This window comes from Oncorhynchus keta, chromosome 23 (genome assembly GCF_023373465.1).
Source record: "Oncorhynchus keta strain PuntledgeMale-10-30-2019 chromosome 23, Oket_V2, whole genome shotgun sequence".
In the NCBI taxonomy this organism is placed as follows: Eukaryota; Metazoa; Chordata; class Actinopteri; order Salmoniformes; family Salmonidae; genus Oncorhynchus; species Oncorhynchus keta.
Window position 1 is genome coordinate 20,150,912 of NC_068443.1, and position 22,058 is coordinate 20,172,969.

Below are 22,058 nucleotides of genomic sequence, written 5' to 3' on the forward strand. Positions count from 1 at the left end.
CTTCAGTAGTGTCCAGCCTATCCACATCTTCAGTAGTGTCCAGCCTATCCACATCTTCAGTAGTGTCTAGCCTATCCACATCTTCAGTAGTGTCTAGCCTATCCACATCTTCAGTAGTGTCCAGCCTATCCACATCTTCAGTAGTGTCCAGCCTGTCTATCTTCAGTAGTGTCCAGCCTATCCACATCTTCAGTAGTGTCCAGCCTATCCACATCTTCAGTAATGTCCAGCCTATCCACATCTTATGTAGTGTCCAGCCTATCCACATCTTCAGTCGTGTCCAGCCTATCCACATCTTCAGTAGTGTCCAGCCTATCCACATCTTCTGTAGTGTCCAGCCTGTCTATCTTCAGTAGTGTCCAGCCTATCCACATCTTCTGTAGTGTCCAGCCTGTCTATCTTCAGTAGTGTCCAGCCTATCCACATCTTCAGTAGTGTCCAGCCTATCCACATCTTCAGTAGTGTCCAGCCTATCCACATCTTCAGTAGTGTCTAGCCTATCCACATCTTCAGTAGTGTCCAGCCTATCCACATCTTCAGTAGTGTCCAGCCTATCCACATCTTCAGTAGTGTCCAGCCTATCCACATCTTCAGTAGTGTCCAGCCTATCCACATCTTCAGTAGTGTCCAGCCTGTCTATCTTCAGTAGTGTCCAGCCTATCCACATCTTCAGTAGTGTCGAGCCTATCCACATCTTCAGTAGTGTCCAGCCTATCCACATCTTCAGTAGTGTCTAGCCTATCCACATCTTCAGTAGTGTCCAGCCTATCCACATCTTCAGTAGTGTCCAGCCTATCCACATCTTCAGTAATGTCCAGCCTGTCTATCTTCAGTAGTGTCCAGCCTATCCACATCTTCAGTAGTGTCTAGCCTATCCACATCTTCAGTAGTGTCCAGCCTATCCACATCTTCAGTAGTGTCCAACCTATCCACATCTTCAGTAGTGTCTAGCCTATCCACATCTTCAGTAGTGTCCAGCCTATCCACATCTTCAGTAGTGTCCAGCCTATCCACATCTTCAGTAGTGTCCAGCCTATCCACATCTTCAGTAGTGTCTAGCCTATCCACATCTTCAGTAGTGTCTAGCCTATCCACATCTTCAGTAGTGTCCAGCCTATCCACATCTTCAGTAGTGTCCAGCCTATCCACATCTTCAGTAGTGTCCAGCCTATCCACATCTTCAGTAGTGTCCAGCCTATCCACATCTTCAGTAGTGTCCAGCCTATCCACATCTTCAGTAGTGTCCAGCCTATCCACATCTTCAGTAGTGTCCAGCCTATCCACATCTTCAGTAGTGTCTAGCCTATCCTCATCTTCAGTAGTGTCCAGCCTATCCACATCTTCAGTAGTGTCCAGCCTATCCTCATCTTCTGTAGTGTCCAGCCTATCCTCATCTTCTGTAGTGTCCAGCCTATCCTCATATTCTGTAGTGTCCAGCCTATCCACATCTTCAGTAGTGTCCAGCCAATCTATATCTTCAGTAGTATCCAGCCAATCTAGATCTTCAGTAGTGTCCAGCCTATCCACATATTCTGTAGTGTCCAGCCTATCTATATCTTCAGTAGTGTCCAGCCTATCCACATCTTCAGTAGTGTCCAGCCTATCCTCATCTTCTGTAGTGTCCAGCCTATCCACATCTTCAGTAGTGTCCAGCCTATCCACATCTTCAGTAGTGTCCAGCCTATCCACATCTTCAGTAGTGTCCAGCCTGTCTATCTTCAGTAGTGTCCAGCCTGTCTATCTTCAGTAGTGTCCAGCCTATCCACATCTTCAGTAGTGTCCAGCCTATCCTCATCTTCAGTAGTGTCCAGCCTATCCACATCTTCAGTAGTGTCCAGCCTATCCACATCTTCTGTAGTGTCCAGCCTATCCACATCTGCTGTAGTGTCCAGCCTATCTTGAGTGTCCAGCCTATCTTCAACCACAGTCTTCTGTGTGTGTCCAGCCTGTCCTTCAGAGCCTATCCACATCTTCAGTAGTGTCCAGCCTATCTGTCTTCAGTAGTGTCCAGCCTATCAGTAGTGTCCAGCCTATCCACATCTTCAGTAGTGTCCAGCCCCACATCTTCTGTAGTGTCTAAATCTTCAGTGTGTCCATGTTTAAATCTCTTCAGTAGTGTCCAGCCCGTCTAAATCTTCAGTCGTGTCCAGCCCATTTAAATCTTCAGTAGTGTCCAGCCCATCTAAATCTTCAGTAGTGTCCAGCCCATCTAAATCTTCAGTAGTGTCCAGCCCATTTAAATCTTCAGTAGTGCCCAGCCTATATATATCTTCAGTAGTGCACAGCATATCTTCAGTAGTGCCCAGCCCTATATCTTTCTGCTAGTACCAATTTTAACAGAAGAAGCTCATTGTTTTTTTCTGACCACATAACCTGACCAGGAACAACTCAGGGACCTAGTAATAACCTACAACTAAAACTAGGTCCCTGAGTCAGGTCACGTGACCGGGAATACTCCTGGGTTTAGTTAGAAATATTCAGGATGTGTGCCCTCACCTGGTTAATATGCACAGAGGGGATGGATGCGTTGGGGACTGATGAGTGGCTGGGAGAGTTGGGCAGGGACTTGCACGGACCAATAGACAGCTGCTGCTTTTTCCTCAGAGCCACCACCTTCTGGGCAACTGGGTGGGAGAGAATGAGACACAGACAAACAACAGAGAGTTAGGAATCAACAACAAGAGGTCAATTGACGACTGTTATAAAGTATAATGTACTTTCAGGATAGGTATAACTCAGGATAACTCCACAATGTCAACTCTAATATCAACAAGTCTACTGATATTAACAACCACTTCAGAACAATTATCTTTAACCAGGCACATATGTGGAGATGAACCTTAACTTATACAGTTCTCCAGAGATACAAAGCATCTCCATTTCCAAGGAATATACTGCTGCAGTATGTTTGGAGAAATTAGCCTGTCTACAGCTCAGGGAGATTTGTGTGATGTTAACCAAATGAGCCTGTCTTCAACCCAGGGAGATCTGTGGTGTGATGTTAACCCAATGAGCCTGTCTTCAACCCAGGGAGATCTGTGGTGTGATGTTAACCCAATGAGCCTGTCTTCAACCCAGGGAGATCTGTGGTGTGATGTTAACCAACGAGCCTGTCTTCAACCCAGGGAGATCTGTGCTGTGATGTTAACCAATGAGACTGTCTGCAACCCAGGGAGATCTGTGGTGTGATGTTAACCCAATGAGCCTGTCTTCAACCCAGGGAGATCTGTGGTGTGATGTTAACCCAATGAGCCTGTCTTCAACCCAGGGAGATCTGTGGTGTGATGTTAACCCAATGAGCCTGTCTTCAACCCAGGGAGATCTGTGGTGTGATGTTAACCAAATGAGCCTGTCTTCAACCCAGGGAGATCTGTGCTGTGATGTTAACCAATGAGACTGTCTGCAACCCAGGGAGATCTGTGGTGTGATGTTAACCAAATGAGACTGTCTGCAACCCAGGGAGATCTGTGGTGTGATGTTAACCAAATGAGACTGTCTTCAACCCAGGGAGATCTGTGGTGTGATGTAAACCAAATTAGCCTGTCTTCAACCCAGGGAGATCTGTGGTGTGATGTTAACCAAATGAGACTGTCTTCAACCCAGGGAGATCTGTGGTGTGATGTAAACCAAATTAGCCTGTCTTCAACCCAGGGAGATCTGTGGTGTGATGTTAACCAAATGAGACTGTCTTCAACCCAGGGAGATCTGTGGTGTGATGTAAACCAAATTAGCCTGTCTTCAACCCAGGGAGATCTGTGGTGTGATGTTAACCAAATGAGACTGTCTTCAACCCAGGGAGATCTGTGGTGTGATGTTAACCAAATGAGACTGTCTTCAACCCAGGGAGATCTGTGGTGTGATGTTAACCAAATGAGACTGTCTTCAACCCAGGGAGATCTGTGGTGTGATGTTAACCAAATGAGACTGTCTTCAACCCAGGGAGATCTGTGGTGTGATGTTAACCAAATGAGACTGTCTGCAACCCAGGGAGATCTGTGGTGTGATGTTAACCAAATGAGACTGTCTTCAACCCAGGGAGATCTGTGGTGTGATGTTAACCAAATGAGACTGTCTGCAACCCAGGGAGATCTGTGGTGTGATGTTAACCAAATGAGACTGTCTTCAACCCAGGGAGATCTGTGGTGTGATGTTAACCAAATGAGACTGTCTTCAACCCAGGGAGATCTGTGGTGTGATGTAAACCAAATTAGCCTGTCATGTGTAGTATAGAGGGACATGATTGGCCATGCAGACGGCGTTGCGTTCTCTATAGACTTCAGCAGGAAGGAGATTTGTGATTCTGTGAGACGTGAATGAGGGCCGAAGTGGAGAGATGAGTTGACATACTGTATGTCTGACAGCTGGGGGGTGTATCGCTCTTGACGGCTAAAGTAGAATGGGGAATGGAGAAGCCGCTCAAAACACTTACACGTCTTTTAATTACTTAAAAGGAAGCAATTAAAAGAGTGCGGAACCAACAAGGCTCCTTGTGTTAACAAACAACGAAAGGGAAAAGTGAACACTGCGTTATGTACACAGTGTACAAAACATGAGGAACACCTTCCTAATATTGAGTTGCAACCCCTTTTGCCATCAGAACAGTCTCAATTCATTGGGGCATGGACTCTACAAGGTGTCGAAAGTGTTCAACAGGGATGCTGGGACATGTTGACTCCAATGCTTCTCACAGTTGGATCAAGTTGACTGGATGTCCTTTGGGCAGTGGACCATTCTTGATACACACGGGAAACTGTTGAGCATGAAAAACCAAGCAGCGTTGCAGTTCTTGACACAAACCAGTGTCCCTGGCACCTAGTACCATACCCCGTTCAAAAGGTACTTCAATATTTTGTCTTGCCCATTCACCCTCTGAAAAACACATATACACAATCTATGTCTCAATTGTCTCAAGGCTTAATAATCCTTCTTTAACCTGTCTCCTCCCCTTCATCTACACGGATTGAAGTAGGTTTGAAGTGACATCAATAAGGGACCATAGCTTTCACCTGGATTCACCTGGTCAGTCTATGTCCTGGAAAGAGCAGGTAGACATAATGTTTTGTACACTCACTGTATTCATACGTTTGGTAAAGAGAGTGTTTGGAGAGTAAATGAGAGTTATTGTTAAAAAGATGTGCTGTACCTACACACTGAAGAAGGCTGTTAAGCCAGAATGTCTGTGTATGCTATCCTGATGTAGTAAAACAAATGTAAAATATTGAAAACTTAAGTAAGTTTTATGCAACATCTTTTTGAGTGTGGACACATCATATTTGTTTTGCTAAGTGTACTGTGGTAACCAGGATAGTGTTGTTGTGTTCAGATTAAGATTGGCATGACCTTGGTAAATTCAGAGATGCTTTCTTCCTGAACCGAACCGAATCAAATCAAATTTGATTAGTCACATGCACCCAATACAACAGTTGTAGGTATACCTTACAGTGAAATGCTTATCTATGAGCCCCTAACCAGAGAAGTCTATGACAAGGGTGGCTGGAGTCTTTGACAATTTTTAGGGCCTTCCTCTGACACCACCTGGTATAGAGGTCCTGGATGGCAGGAAGCTTGGCCCCAGTGATGAACTGGGCCATTCACACTACCCTCTGTAGTGCCCTGCGGTCAGAGGCCGAGCAGTTGCCATACCAGGCAATGATGCAACCAGTCAGGATGCTCTCGATGGTGCAGCTGTATAACCTTTAGAGGATCTGAGGACCCATGACAAATATTTTCAGTCTCCTGAGGGGGAATAGGTTTTGTTGTGTCCTCTTCACGACTGTCTTGGTGTGCTTGGACCATGTTAATTTGTTGGTGATGTGGACACCAAGGAACTTGAAGTACTCAACCTGCTCCACTGTAGCCCTATCAAATAGAATAGGGGCGTGCTCGGACCTCCTTTTCCTGTAGTCCTTTTCCTGTAGTCCACAATCATCTTGATCACGTTGAGGGAGAGGTTGTTGTCCTGGCACCACACTGCCAGGTCTCTGACCTCCATCAAGTCATTGTTGGTGATCAGTTGTAATATCGGCAAACATAATGATGGTGTTGGAGTCGTGCCTGGCTGTGCAGCCATGCGTGAACAGGGAGTACAGGAGGGGGCTGAGGACGCACCCCTGAGGGGCCCCTGTGTTGAGGATCAGCGTGGCAGATGTGTTGCTACCTACCCTTACCATTTGTGGGCAGCCCGTCAGGAAGTCCAGGATCCAGTTGCAGAGGGAGGTGTTTAGTCCCAAGGTCCTTAGCTTATTGATGAGCTTTGAGGGCACTATGGTGTTGAATGCTGAGCTGTAGTCAATGAATAGCATTCTCACATAGCTGTTCCTTTTGTCCAGGAGGGAAAGGGCAGTGTGGAGTGCAATAGAGATTGTATCATCTGTGGATCTATTGGGGTGGTATGCACATTTGAGTCGGTCTAGGGTTTCTGGGATAATGGTGTTGATGTGAGCCATGACCAGCCTTTCAAAGCACTTCATGGCTACAGACGTGAGTGCTATGGGTCGATAGTCATTTAGGCAGGTTACCTTAGTGTTCTCGGGCACAGGCACTATGGTGGTATGCTTAAAACATGTTGGTATTACAGACTCGGACAGGGAGAGGTTGAAAATGTCAGTGAAGACACTTGCCAGTTGGTCAGCGCATGCTCGCAGTACACGTCCTGGTAATCCGTCTGGACCTGTGGCCTTGTGAATGTTGATCTGTTTTGTAGGTCTTACTCACATCGGCTGCGGAGAGCGTGATCACACAGTCTTCCGGAATAGCTAGTGCTCTCATGCATGTTTCAGTGTTATTTGCCTCGAAGCGAGTAAGGAAATAGTTTAGCTCGTCTAGCAAGCTCATGTCACTGGGCAGCTCTCGGCTGTGCTTCCCTTTGTAGTCTGTAATGGTTTGCAAGCCTTGCCACATCCGACGAGCGTCAGAGCCGGTGTAGTACGACTCGATCTTAGTCCTGTATTGACGCTTTGCCTGTTTGATGGTTCGTTGGAGGGCATAGCGGGATTTCTTATAAGCTTATATACGACCCGCTCCTTGAAAGCCGCAGCTCTAGCCTTTAGCTCAGTGCGGATGTTGCCTGTAATCCATGGCTTCTGGTTGGGGTATGTACATATGGTTACTGGGGGACGATGTCATCGATGCACTTATTGATGAAGCCAATGACTGATGTGGTGCACTCCACAACAGAGGAATCCCGGAACATATTCCAGTCTGGGCTAGCAAAACAGTCCTGTAGCTTAGCATCTGCTTGATCTGACCACTTTTTTATTGATGTAGTCACTGGTGCTTCCTGCTTTAAATGTCGCTTGTAAGCAGGAATCAGGAAGATAGAATTATGGTCAGATTTGCCAAATGGAGAGCGAGGGAGAGCTTTGTATGTGTCTCTGTGTGTGGAGTAAAGGTGGTCCCTCTGGTTGGTAAAGGGTTTTGTTCCCTCTGGTTGTACATTTAACATGCTGATAGAAATTTGGTAAACCGGATTTAATGTTCCCTGCATTCAAGTCCCAGGTGAGCGTTTTCTTGTTTGCTTATGGCGGAATACAGCTCATTCAATGCTGTCTTAGTGCCAGCCTCTGACTGTGGTGGTATTTAAACAGCTACATTATATAGGTAGATAGTTAGGTCTACAGCTTGATGAGATACTCTAACTCAGGCGAGCAATAGCTCGAGACTTCCTTAGATATCGTGCACCAGCTGTTATTTACAAAAATACATAGTCAGCTGGACCTTGTCTTACCAGACACCACTGTTCTATCCTGCCGGTGCAGCGTATAACCAGCCAGCTGTATGTTCATAGTGTCGTCATTCAGCCACGACTCCATGAAGCATAAGATATTACACTTTTGAATGTCTAGTTGGTAGTTTAACCTTCCGAGTAGGTCATCTATTTTATTCTCCAAAATGTGCACGTTTGTTAGCAGAATGGAAGGAAGTAGGGGTTTATTCGATCACCTATGAATTCTCAGAAGGCAGCCCGCCCTCTGGCCCCTTTTTTCCGCCTCCTCTTCAGGCAGCTCACAGGGATCTGAGCCTGTTCCCGAGAAAGCAGTATATCGTTCGCGTTCGGCTCGTCAGACTAACTAAAGGAAAAAAAGGATTCTACCAGTCCATGGTGAGTAATCGCAGTCCTGATGTCGACTTGTGATTTTCGGTCATAAGAGACGATAGCGGCAACATTATGTACTAAATAAATAAGTTACAAACAACGCAAAAAAACAAACAAAAAAACACAATTGGTTGGGGGCACCATTTTAGCGATTTGCAGCATGGGTAGAATCTTCTCTGAGAGTTGTATCATTTGTTGACTAAGGTTCATCTTGGCTATTGGCACTGTGTTGACAGAGTCCAACATTATATATCCCTTACCAATTTCCTTCCCATGTCTTTTCCATTGACATTACATTGCCATTCAGTAGAGAGTATGAATGGCTAAATCATCTGCTAGGGAAGATTGGATACTGGATAGCAATAGAAACACGATGTGTGGACGTTGGCCTCTACAACGGTACACTGAAGACAGCATTATGTACTCCTGATCGCAGGGATCCACATTTTTGTCCCAGCACTGACACACCCCATTCAGCTACTAAGTTAATCAAGGGATTGGATATTAGTTGATTCATTGAAATGGTTGCATTAATGCCAGTCCAGGACCAGACATTAAGTACTCAGTGACATGATGGCCAAGCTACAGTACGTCCCCAGTGCCCAGTAACCCAGCCCTCACCATCCTGGAAGACTCGTTCCACATTGAGGCCATAGGTGGAGCAGGTCTCGTAGTAGGTGGAGCGCTTCAGATCGTTGGACAGCTTCCTCGCCCGCGAGTCATCGATCACTCTGGGGTTGGCAGCACTGATGGCATCTGGGGAGAGACAAAAAGCACCAACAAGACTGTAGTCACTTTGAATAATATAGAGTAGGCTTTACATGTCCTTTTTCATTTGACAAAATGTCATTTGGGGGATTCTGTTTATGAAAATGAACACTAAAATCTCAAGTCTATGCTAAAACTAAGGCCCAGAGTTGTTCCTGGTCAGGGCATGTAGTCAGAGTCAGAAAACTCCCAGCCTTACTTTAGGTCAGGTGATTTATGTAAGTTGTATAGTAACAACTGGCTACCGCTAAGCCACAAACTACCACTTTTGTCCCATGTCTATATTTGTATACTCATTGTGATTGGTCCCTTAAAATGTATAAAAGCCTCATTCTGTTTAACTTCTGTAAAAAGCCAGATGAAGACCAAAGGTCGAAACACGTTGGATAAATTTTTAGCTATAAAGAATCTTATGTATTTAATTTCATTGTCCTTGAAGTATTGCTGAATCTCCCCTCTCCTTCAGTATGGGATGAAACAAACAATCCAAACAATATCCAGAGCTTAAGGGAATTGCCTGGTTAAATCAAGGTTCAAATTAAATACCTTGCGTCCCAACCAGGACCATGGGGACCTCTGCTGTGTTCCTGTAGCTGGACAGACGCAGGAAATAGTTGTAGACTGTCTGGAAACTGATCTCATCTTCCAGACTGAAGACAAACACCACAGCGTCTACCCATGCTGCAAACTGGAGGGGACACAGAGACCAAACACAAGAATAGGCTTGGGATGATTCAACACATAAAAAAGCACCAACATACAGTTGAAGTCAGAAGTTTACATACACCTTAGCCTAATACATTTAAACTCAGTTTTTCACAATTCCCGACATTTAATCCTAGTAAAAATTCCCTGTTTTAGGTCAGTTAGGATCACCACGTTATTTTAAGAATGTGAAATGTCAGAATAATAGTAGAGAGAAGGATTTATTTCAGCTTTTATTTATTTCATCATATTCCCAGTGGATCAGAAGTTTACATACACTCAAATAGTATTTGGTAGCACTGCCTTTAAATTGTTTAACTTGGGTCAAATGTTTTGGGTAGCCTTCCACAACCTTCCCACAATAAGTTGGGTGAATTTTGGCCCATTCCTCCAGACAGAGTTGGTGTAACTGAGTCAGGTTTGAAGGCCTCTTTTCTCACGCATGCTTTTTCAGTTCTGCCCACAAATGTTCTATAGGATTGAGGTCAGGGCTTTGTGATGGCCACTCCAATACCTTGACTTTGTTGTCCTTAAGCCATTTTCCCACAACTTTGGAAGTATGCTTGGGGTCATTGTCGACTTGGAAGACCCATTTGCGATCAAGCTTTAACTGACTGATTGCTTCAATATATCCACATAATTTTGCTCCCTCAGGATGCCATCTATTTTGTGAAGTGCACCAGTCCCTCCTGCATCAAAGCACCCCCACAACATGATGCTGCCACCCCTGTGCTTCACGGTTGGGATGGTGTTCTTCGGCTTGCAAGCTTCCCCCTTTTTCCTCCAAACATAACAATGGTCATTATTTCCAAACAGTTATATTTTTGTATCATCAGACCAGAGGACATTTTTCAAAAAGTACGATCTTTGTCCCCATGTGCAGTTGCAAACCATAGTCTGGCTTTTTTTATGGCGGTTTTGAAGCAGAGGATTCTTCCTTGCTGAGCGACCTTTCAGGTTATGTAAATATAGGACTCGTTTTACTGTGGATACTGTGTTTCCTCCAGCATCTTCACAAGGTCCTTTGCTGTTGTTCTGGGTTTGATTTGCACTTTTCACACCAAAGTACGTTCATCTCTAGGAGACAGAACGCGTCTCCTTCCTGAGCGGTATGACGGCTGCGTGGTCCCATGGTGTTTATACTTGCGTACTATTGGTTGTACAGATGAACGTGGTACCTTCAGGCATTTGTAAATTGCTCCCAAGGATGAACCAGACTTGTGGAGGTAAAAAAAAAATAGTGAGGTCTTGGCTGATTTCTTTTGATTTTCCCATGATGTCAAGCAAAGAGGCACTGAGTTTGAAGGTAGGCCTTGAAATACATCAATACACCTCCAATTGACTCAAATTATGTCACTTATCAGAAGCTTCTAAAGCAATGCCATCATTTTCCAAGCCGTTTAAAGGCACAGTCAACTTAGTTTACGTAAACTTCTGACCCACTGGAATTGTGATACATTGAAATAATCTGTCTGTAAACAATTGTTGGAAAAATGACTTGTGTCATGCACAAAGTAGATGTCCTAACCGACTATAGTTTGTTAACAAGACATTTCTGGAGTGGTTGAAAAACTCGTTTTAATGACTCCAACTTAAGTGTATGTAAACTTCCGAATTCAACTGTAGATACATATATACATGCATACAGAGAGAGAGACAGAGAGAGATATGAGAATATCTATATATTGTCCCAGAGAGAGACAGAGAGAGATATATGAGAATATATATATTCTCATATATCTCTCTCTGTCTCTCTCTCTCTGTATGCATGTACATATATGTATCTACAGTTGAATTCGGAAGTTTACATACACTTATTTATTTATATATATATATATAGTGCATTTTTATTTAAATAAGTATTCAGACCCTTTGCTATGAGACTCGAAATTGAGCTCAGGTGCATCCTGTTTCCATTGATCGTCACTGAGATGTTTCTACAACTTGATTGGAGTCCACCTGTGGTAAATTCAATTGATTGGACAGGATTTGGAAAGGCACAAGCCTGTCTATATATTGTCCCAGTTGACAGTGCGTGTCAGAGCAAAAAAAAAAACAAGCCATGAGGTGGAAGGAATTGTCTGTAGAGCGCCGAGACAGGATTGTGTCAAGGCACAGATCTGGGGGAAGTGTACCAAAAAAGAACACAGTGGCCTCCATCGTTATTAAATGGAAGAAGTTTGGAACCATTAGGACTCTTCCTAGAGCTGGCCGCCTGGCCAAACTAAGCACTCAGGGGAGAATGGCCTTGGTCACATAGGTGACCAAGAACCTGATGGTCACTCTGACAGAGCTCCAGAGTTCCTCTGTGGAGATGGGATAACCTTCCAGAAGGACAACCTTCTCTGCAGCACTCCACCGATCAGGCTTTTATGGTAGAGTGGCCACATGGAAGCCATTCCTCAGTAAAAGGCACATGACAGCCCACTTGGAGTTTGCCAAAAGGCACCTAAAGTACTCAGACCATGGGAAACAAGATTCTCTGGTCTGATGAAACCAAGATTGAATTCTTTGGCCTGAATGCCAAGCATCACATCTGGAGGAAACCTGTCACCATCCCTATGGTGAAGCAGGCTGGTGGCAGCATCATGCTGTGGGGATGTTTTTCAGCGGCAGGACTGGGTGACTAGTCAGGATCGAGGGAAAGATAATTGGAGGAAAGTACAGATAGATCCATGATGAAAACCTACTTCAGAGCCCTCAATAAATCTCGCCCTATTGAGATGTTCACATAAAAATGAGTTGCAATCAATTTCTTATGGTGAACCATAACTAGCTGAAACAAAATTATATTATGAATCTCCTGATTAGGTTTTTGTATGAATAACCACAGCAATTTAATGACAACTTAATGAATAATTCCCTTTTCTTATTTTTACGGTGGTGGCTTCAGTTCCATATGTGTGCAGAAGAGGGCAGTGTAGCAAAAGCCATTTAATGCAGAGCATCTGTTATTGTGTTAACGCCTGTGTCGCCAGTTACAAGGGGGAATATCAATGTAATCTGAAATATAGCTATTACAAACCTGTATCACAGGTTATCGGAAGGTGGAACCTGCTTTCCCCTCCACCATTACACAAACACAAACCTAATCTATATACTGTATCTCTTAGTGCAGCACCAGGGAGAGACGAGAGGAAGAGGTTTCCCTCAGGCAGCAGAATAAGGTCCTCATAATCACAATAGCTTCTGAGAAAGTGGTTAAGGAGGAAACAGAACCGTGGCCGAGCGCTAACAGTGTAACAAGCCCTTTTCTACTTCGCCTCCACCTCCTTCCTCCATTCAGGCATTCAGCAGCGTTCACACATCTATCGCTCCTGAGCCCCAGGGGAATGAATCAGACCTGGGTTCAAATACTATTTTAGATCATTTAAAATACTGTATCTGTGCTTGATTGAGCTTACCTGTTGCAATGGAGCCAATAGAATAATCCCAATAGAGCAACCCCCGCCCACCTGGCACTCCAGACAGGTACCCAGCTAACAACAAATGTTCCCTTAAGAGTCTCATTAAGTCATTAACTAACATTTTCATAGGAATGTTCCCGTGATGTGCAAGGAATGTTTCAAAGAGACTTAATGTCAAATAGAATTGACCAGGAACTAGTAACCATTTTCTCAGAATTTAAGATATTAATGTTCTAGACACGTGAATGTTGAAAGAACATTTGTGTCCAGTTTTCTGAGTGTTAGGAGAATATTCCATCAACGTCCCACCAAACATACACAGAACATGGTTGCCATGTTCTCAGAATTTAAGCTATTAATGTTCAAGGCACATTTCATGGGAACGTTGCAGGAACATTTCTGTGCATTGTCAGGATGTCGACTGATAGTCCCAAAGAAACGTTACAAAAAAAAAACCCAAAAAACAGAACATTAGACATCCCGCCTTGTTACTGTTGCCAAGCCAATCAAGGCCCTGATTGGTGAACCACTGATCCATTCATAACTCTGTCAGTTGGCAAGGTTAGGGATACTCACACACACTGCTTTTAACAGTGTTCTCAACTTACATATTTGACACACCTTGACGTATACTGAACAAAAATATAAACGCAACATGTAAAGTGTTGGTCCCATGTTTCTTGAGCTGAAATAAAAAAATGCCAGAAATGTTCAATTTTCACAAAAATCTTATTTCTCTCATTGTGTGCCCAAATTTGTTTACATCCCTGTTAGTGAGCATTTCTCCCTTGCCAAGAGAATCCATCCACCTGACAGGTGTGGCATATCAAGATGCTGATTAAACAGCATGATCAATACACAGGTGCACCTTGTGCTGGGGACAATAAAAAGCCCCTCTAAAATGTGCAGTTGTGTCACATAACACAATGCCACAGATGTCTCAAGTTTTGAGGGAGCGGGCAATTGGCATGCTGACTGCAGGAATGTCCAACAAAGCTGTTGCCAGAGAATATAATGTTCAGGTATCTACCATATGCCGCCTACAACGACTCACAACCCCAGCCACGTGTAGCCACACCAGCTCAGGACTTCCACATCCAGCTTCTTCACCTGCAGGGACGTCCGGGGGGCAGAGGGTGCTGAGGAGTATATCTGTCTGTAATAAAGCCCTTTTGTGGGGGAAAACTCATTCTGATTGGCCCACCCCTGGATGCACCCCTGCCCAGTCATGTGAAATCCATAGAATAGGGCATAATTGACTTATTTCAATTGACTGATTTCCTTCTATGAACTGTAACTCACTAAAATCGCTGAAATTGTTGCATGTTGCATTTATATTTTTGTTCAGAGTAGATGGTCAAATTGTGCATTTTCATTTCTACAGTAATTATTCAACACGTCCTCACTTGGGATTGGAATAGAAGCATATCTGTGTCAGGTATCAGTTAATCCGACTATTCTCATGATCAATTTGATTGACTTATTTTTTTTAACTTATATTTTTAACAGAGCTGAGATGAACTTCAAAGTGCATTCACCCTATTGCTTGCCGATCGAAGTTGTTTCATCTTCATAAGTGCCTAGGGGCGCAACTTTGGTTTTCGAAGTGGGGGGGACATAACTATTTTTTATATTTTTTAATTTATCCAGTCGTATAGACACTCCAAAGAGCCTACCTGACCACTCGGAGGCGTCCGCATGGTCCTAAAGCACACCCTGCCTTGTTTTGCATCACATTCCAATTATAAAACTGGGGGGGACAAAAATGCATTTTCAGAACGTGAGTCCCCAGTGAAAGTTGCGCCCCTGTAGATGCCTATAGACGATGGATTGGGGTTTCTTCTGGACAGGGCCTAACTATATTGGACTAATAAGCACATGCCCTAGATATATCCCTTATTAGGACAGTGGTTAGAGTGTTTGAAATTGGTGCTGGTGGCCTGGTTTCCCCCGCTAGGGGAGTCACTCTACTTTCACATTCATAGCAATATACAGTATGTTAATGTCATTATTTGTCAACAGTTACAACACACCTACCGGATCTAGTTAAAATGAGTTTGTCAATCAAAAAATACAATAAAGTTCTCTTTGTGATGCTCAGCTATATAGAAGTAGCTCTTTACACTCGTATCCGTCTACGGGTTGAAAATGGCGGATTTGGGCACTGATAAACACCTAAATTGGATCGCAGTGGCTGTACAGTAACATACTACACATGACGTCAGAACTCTGCACTTCATTGCGCTGTATTCGTTTTGACTGACAGATGTTCTGAACTTCAGCATCTCGCGCGACAAGAAGTTGCCCCCATTCCTCCTGCTAACTGAGCAACTATTGAGAATTCTGGGTTGTCTGAGTGAAAGAAATTGTAGAGGAATCTATGTATTTTGAAAGACAAGACGAATTAGTACAATTTATGGCAAATAATAATGCAGGCACTTTGTTTGTGTGTGTCTGAAAGTTGCCATTTATGTTTGTAACTGGTTTGGAGAAAACAATTATTTGTTTGTTATTTGGTGATTAATACGTGTCACATACCAGTTTGCAAACAATGTAAAAAATTAAATAATAATTGAGTTAATAAAGCCGCATACATGGTCTCTTTGTTGCTTTCTTGAGGAAGGCGGCTCCAAAATGCAGGTGTTTCAGCCTAGCTCATTGCTTTCTGTGGTGGTGGAGCAAGCCAGCAGAAAATATGGAGCGTTGTGCTGTGATTGGCTCAGTGTTCTGTGACTCATGGGGACACTATGTCACCTCCAAGTCTTATGGGTAGAGCTCAATAATTTTTACCCCTTGGGTGCTGCATCGATTTACATTAGAAGTGCCCATCCAAGAAGGCTCAAGGTCATTGGCCACAGAATGACATCAAATCACGTTATATCTGCAGTAGCTTTGATTGGACTTTCAAAATCATAGCAAGCAAGCTAGCAGTCATCATTATGACTCATGTCGACAATCTACTGGCAAATCCCTTTCAATCCTTGTCATATGAAGAGACATGAGAGATAAAACAACGCATTGCTCATCGGCCATTGGACATAAACATTACACATCAAGTCAGAAATTATCATTATCTTTCAGACTTTAAGTGGTGTTAATTGGCTGTGCTGAGGGATGCAGACAGGTAGGATTATAAAGCAAGCAGAGCGTAGGTACCTGCAGCTCCGGGGGGCCTCCCTCATCTCTGATCAGCAGCAGGTAGCTCTGTCCATCAACCACCATCTCCTTCTTGAACCGACCACCTGAAAAAGAGAAGAGACATGTCACAGTGAGTTTATAGGGTGGTGCCTGATCAGGAAAATACTTAGAGATCATCATTATTAATACAGCCGCTTTACCCTGCCTATCAAAGGGCTTGGCAAAGGGATGGAAGAGGGCATAAACTCAGGCCTAAAAAGGTGTAAAGCACTGACAAGATATTCTATCTACTACTTGTCAATGAAAACGTGTTTGGTTAAGCTACAGCTAAATCACCAAAATTCAACATTAACACCAATATTTTTCACAAACACACACCAGTAGGCCCAAGGCATGAGTCAGACTTTCCCATTTTCATACATCACATTCACATATAGATGACATTCCATTCTGATAAAGTTTTGATGAAAGTTTGGAGACATCCATCCGGCTTGTGATAGGCTGCAGTTCGATTTGACCTCGCTGTCTCAATGACCCCCAAATTCACTTCACAATCACCAGCTAGCCTGGAGATCAGTTTCCATCACTTGCAAAACTACACAAGCTATAAGATGGCATGCTTGAGTATTAACAGTCATAGATTCAGATTCTGTATGGAAGTGATAAGGCAGAATGGATGTAGCCTGGAGCCTGCGATAAAGAGGGAAGGAGGGGATGGAAGATAAAAGGGAAAAAAAGAGAGAAGTCTTAATCTAAAGTTGCTGTAGTTCATGACCTCAGGATAGTGGAGACGAGAGAAGCTATACAGTAGACTATAGTGAGCCTGGACTTTTCCCCCGTCATCTTTTTGAATGCATGTTCATATTCTTTGCCACGGGCAACGTTGGCTACAGATAAAATACAAACCGATGGGAATGCCTCATACTAAATTGGATTTTGCATATCATTGGAATGGTTTGAGATCTGGTGGAGATTAAAAATATTCAAATGAGAGCTGGGGAGCTAGGCAAGAAACGCGTCCCAGGAAAATAAAACATTGGTTTTCGAATGCAGAACATCTGCTTCAAGCTATCTCAAACAATATTGAATAATTTACGATTCCATGAAAGTTGTAAGAGTGGGCATAATAAAGTATACTATATATACAAAAGTATGTGGACACCCATACAAATTTGTGGATTTGGCTATTTCAGCCAACCTGTTGCTGACAGATATACACAGCCATGCGAATGAGCACGCATCCATGCAATCTCCATAGACAAACATTGCCAGTAGAATGGCCTTACTGAAGAGCTTAGTGACTTTCAACGTGGCACCAACAAGTCAGTTCCTCAAACTTCTGCCCTGCTAGAGCTGCCCCGGTCAACTGTAAGTGCTGTTATTGTGAAGTGGAAACATCTAGGAGCAACAACGGCTCAGCCGTGAAGTGTTAGGCCACACAAGCTCACAGAACGAGCCCACCGGGTGCTGAAGTGCAAACAAATCATCTGTTCTCAGTTGCAACACTCACTACCGAGGTCCATACTGCCTCTGGAAGCAACGTCAGCACAAGAACTGTTCATCAGGAGCTTCATGAAATGGGTTTCCATGGCCGAGCAGCCGCACATAAGCCTAAGATCACCATGCGCAATAATAAGTGCCGGCTGGAGTGGTATAAAGCTCGCCGCCATTGGACTCTGGAGCAGTGGAAATGCGTTCTCTGGAGTGATGAATCACGCTTCACCATCTGGCAGTCCAACACATTCATCTGGGTTTGGCTGATGCCAGGAGAACACTACCTGCCCAAATGCCTAGTGCCAACTGTAAAGTTTGGTTGAGCAGGAATAATGGTCTGGAGCTGTTTTTCATCGTTCGGGCTAGGCCCCTTAGTTCCAGTGAAGGGAAATCTTAATTAATGCATTGTAAACAATTCTGTGCTTTCAACTTTGTGACAACAGTTTGGGGAAGGCCCTTTCCTCTTTCAGCATGACAATGCCCCCATGCACAAAGTGAAGTCCATACAGAAATGGTTTGTCGAGATCGGTGTGGAAGAACTTGACTGGCTTGCACAGAGCCCTCACCTCAACCCCATCAAATACCTTTGGGATGAATTGGAATGTCGGCTGTGAGCCAGGCCTATTCGCCAAAAATCAATGCCTGACCTCACTAATTCTCTTGTGGCTGTATTGAAGCAAGTCTCCGCAGAATGTTCCAACATCTAGTGAAAAGCCTTCCCAGAAGTGTGGAGACTATTATAGCAGCAAATGGGGGACCAACTCCGTCAACTTACCAACATTACGACCAGGAATATGACTTTCCCGAAGCGGATCCTCTGTTTGGTCTACCACCCAGGACAATGGATCAGATCCCAACCGGCGACCCAAAACAACAGCGCCGCAGGAGGGGTCTTCTGGTCAGGCTCTGTAGACGGGCACATCGCTCACCGCTCCCGAGTTTACTACTCACCAACGTCCAGTCTCTTGACAAGTAAGTAGACAAAATCAGAGCAAGGGTTGCCTTCCAGAGAGACATCACAGATTGTAACGTTCTTTGTTTCACGGAAACGTGGCTCACCCGAGACATGCTATCAGAGTCGGTACAGCCACCTGGTTTCTTTACGCATCGCGTCGACAGAAACAAACATCTCTCTGGTAAGAAGAAGGGCGTATGTCTTATGATTAACGAGACGGGGTGTGATCATAACAACATACAGGAACTAAAGTAATTTTGCTCACCTGACCTAGAATTCCTTACAATCAAATGTCGTCCGCATTATCTACCAAGAGAATTCTCTTCGATTATAATCACAGCCGTATATACCCCCCCAAGCAGACACATCGATGGCCCTGAATTAACTTCATTAGACTCTATGTAAACTGGAAACCACATATCCTGAGGCTGTGTTCATTGTAGCTGGGAATTTTAACAAGACTAATCTAAAGACAAGACTCCCTAAATTTGATCAGCTTATCGACTGCGCCACCCGTGCGGAAGAAATCCTGGACCATTGTTATTCTAACTTCCGCAACGCATCCAAAGCCCTGCCCTGCCCCGCCCTCCTTTCGGAAAATCTGACCACGACTCCATTTTGTTGCTCCCAGCCTATAGACAAAAACTAAAACAGGAAACGCCCATGCTCAGGTCTGTTCAACGCTGGTTCAACCAATCTGATTCCACACTTCAAGATTGCTTCGATCACATGGACTGGGATATGTTCCGCATAGAGTCGGACAATAACATTGATGAATACACTGATTCGGTGAGCAAGTTTATTAGCAAGTGCATTTGTGATGTTGTACCCACAGCAACAATTAAACCCTTCCCCAACCAGAAACCGTGGGTTGATGGCAGCATTCGTGTAAAACTGAAAGCGCGAACCATTGCTTTTAATCAGGGCAAGGCGACCGGAAACATGACCAAATACAAACAGTGTAGCTATTCCCTCCGCAAGGCTATTAAACAAGCTAAGCATCAGTATAGAGACAAAGTAGAGTCGCAATTCAACGGCTCAGACACGAGAGGTATGTGGCAGGGTCTACAGTCAATCATGGACTACAAAAAGAAAACCAGCCCCGTCGCGGACCATGTAGTCCTGCTCCCAGACAAACTAAACAACTTCTTTGCTCGCTTTGAGGTCAATACAGTGCCAACGACATGGCCCTCTACCAAAACCTGCGGGCTCTCCTTCACCGCAGCCAACGTGAGTAAAGCATTTAAACGTGTTAACCCTCGCAAGGCTGCCGACCCAGACGGCATCCCTAGCCGTGTCCTCAGAGCTTGCGCAGACCAGCTGGCTGATGTATTTACGGACATATTCAATCAATCCCAGTCTGCCGTTCCCACATGCTTCAAGAAGGCCACCATTGTTCCAGTTCCCAAGAAAGCTAAGGTAACTGACTATCGCCCCGTAGCACTCACCTCCGTCATCATGAAGTGCTTTGAGAGACTAGTCAAGGATCATATCACCTCCACCCTACCTGACACCCTAGACCCACTTCAATTTGCTTACCGCCCCAATAGGTCCACAGACGACGCAATCGCAATCACACTGCCCTAACCCACATGGACAGAAGGAATACCGATGTAAGAATGCTGTTCATCGACTACAGCTCAGGATTTAACACCATAGTACCCTCCAAACTCATCGTTAAGCTCGACCTCCTGGGCCTCGACCCCGCCCTGTGCAACTGGGTCCTGGACTTCCTGATGGACCGCCCCCAGGTGGTGAGGGTAGGAAACATCATGTCCACCCCGCCGATCTTGAACACTGGGGCCCCACAAAGGTGCGTTCTCAGCCCTCTCCTGTACTCCCTGTTCACCCATGACTGCGTGGCCATGCACGCCTCCAACTCAATCATTAAGTTTGCAGACGACACTACAGTGGTAGGCTTGATTACCAAAAACGATGAGACGGCCTACAGGGAGGAGGTGAGGGCCCTCGGAGTGTGGTGTCAGGAAAATAACCTCTCACTCAATGTCAACAAAACAAAGGAGATGATAGTGGACTTCAGGAAACAGCAGAGTGTGCACCCCCTTATCCACATCGACGGGACAGTAATGGAGAAGGTGGAAAGTTAAGTTCCTCGGCGTACACATCACAGATAAACTGAAATGGTCCATCCACACAGACCGCATGGTGAAGAAGTTGCAACAGCGCCTCTTCGACCTCAGGAGGCTGAAAAATGTGGCTTGTCACCTAAAACACTCACAAACATTTACAGATGCACAATCGAGAGCATCCTGTCGGGCTGTAAGGCTCTCCAGAGGGTAGTGAGGTCTGCACAATGCATCACCGGGGCAAACTACCTGCTCTCCAGGACACCTACACTACCCAATGTCACAGGAAGGCCAAAAAGATCATCAAGGACAAGAACCATCCGAGCCACTGCCTGTTCACCCCGCTATCATCCAGAAGGCGAGGTCAGTACAGGTGCACCAAAGCTGGGACCGAGAGACTGAAAAACAGCTTTTATCTCAAGGCCATCAGACTGTTAAACAGCCACCACTAACATTGAGTGGCTGCTACCAACATACTGACTCAATATCTATAATTTTAATATTTAAAAATTGGATGTAATACATGTATCACCAGTCACTTTAAACTATGCCACTTTATATAAAGTTTACATACCCTACACTACTCATTTCAAATGTATATACTGTACTCTATACCATCTACTGCATCTTGCCTCTGCCGTTCGGCCATCGCTCATCCATATTTATCTTTATGTACATATTCTTATTAATTCCTTTACACTTGTGTGTATATTAGGTAGTTGTTGGGACATTGTTAGATTACCTGTTAGATATTACTGCATAGTCGGAACTCGAAGCACAAGCATTTCGCTACACTCGCATTAACATCTGCATGTGACAAATAAAATTTGATAAGATTTGAACATACTTTTGGTCATGTAGTGTACAGGGGCAAGAAAAAGTATGTGAACCCTTTGGAATGATCTGGATTTCTAAATAAATTGGTCATAAAATTAGATCTGATCTTAATCTAAGTCACAACAACAGACAAAAGTACAGGTAATTCCAAAGGGTTCACATACTTTTTCTTGCCAGTGACAAAGTACAGACATAAAACCGGTATGAAATATCTATCGTTGCGGCAACACCAGCTATTTCATAATAAGCCGTGTTATCTGTTACAGACGTATGTAAAAAGATAGAGAGAATGAAGTTCATAACAGTTTTAGAACTGAATTTGAACTTTCCAAATGACAAGATCCCACCTCTGCAAAATAGCAATTGAGGTCACAGTGACTGGCTCTGCCGGCAGTCTTCAAGGACTAGGTAGGCAGTGTTCTAGCGAGGGCCAACATGCAATACAGATCCACTTGAGACACACTTGCTCCCTATTAAGTCCACTTTAGCCCACTTGGTGAAGGGGGATTCTCCCAGACATCAGTTTTGTTGTGTAATAGTCAGAGAGAGTGAGAGAGACTTTCCTCTGCTGA

The 22,058-nt window shown here is 44.3% G+C and overlaps 1 protein-coding gene across 2 annotated transcripts in view; it reads right to left on the reverse strand.

The window, feature by feature from the left end:
• LOC118401968 (arf-GAP with GTPase, ANK repeat and PH domain-containing protein 3-like) overlaps nt 1-22,058 on the reverse strand; it is a 394,943-nt gene that overhangs the window by 98,442 nt on the left and 274,443 nt on the right. For both annotated transcript variants that reach the window (XM_035799697.2, XM_035799696.2), the window contains exons 4-7: nt 16,132-16,217; nt 9,410-9,551; nt 8,717-8,851; nt 2,497-2,624 (exon numbers count right to left, since the gene is read on the reverse strand). In XM_035799697.2, the coding sequence (XP_035655590.1) occupies nt 2,497-2,624; nt 8,717-8,851; nt 9,410-9,551; nt 16,132-16,217 (491 nt within the window). The remainder of the gene's footprint in view (nt 1-2,496; nt 2,625-8,716; nt 8,852-9,409; nt 9,552-16,131; nt 16,218-22,058) is intronic.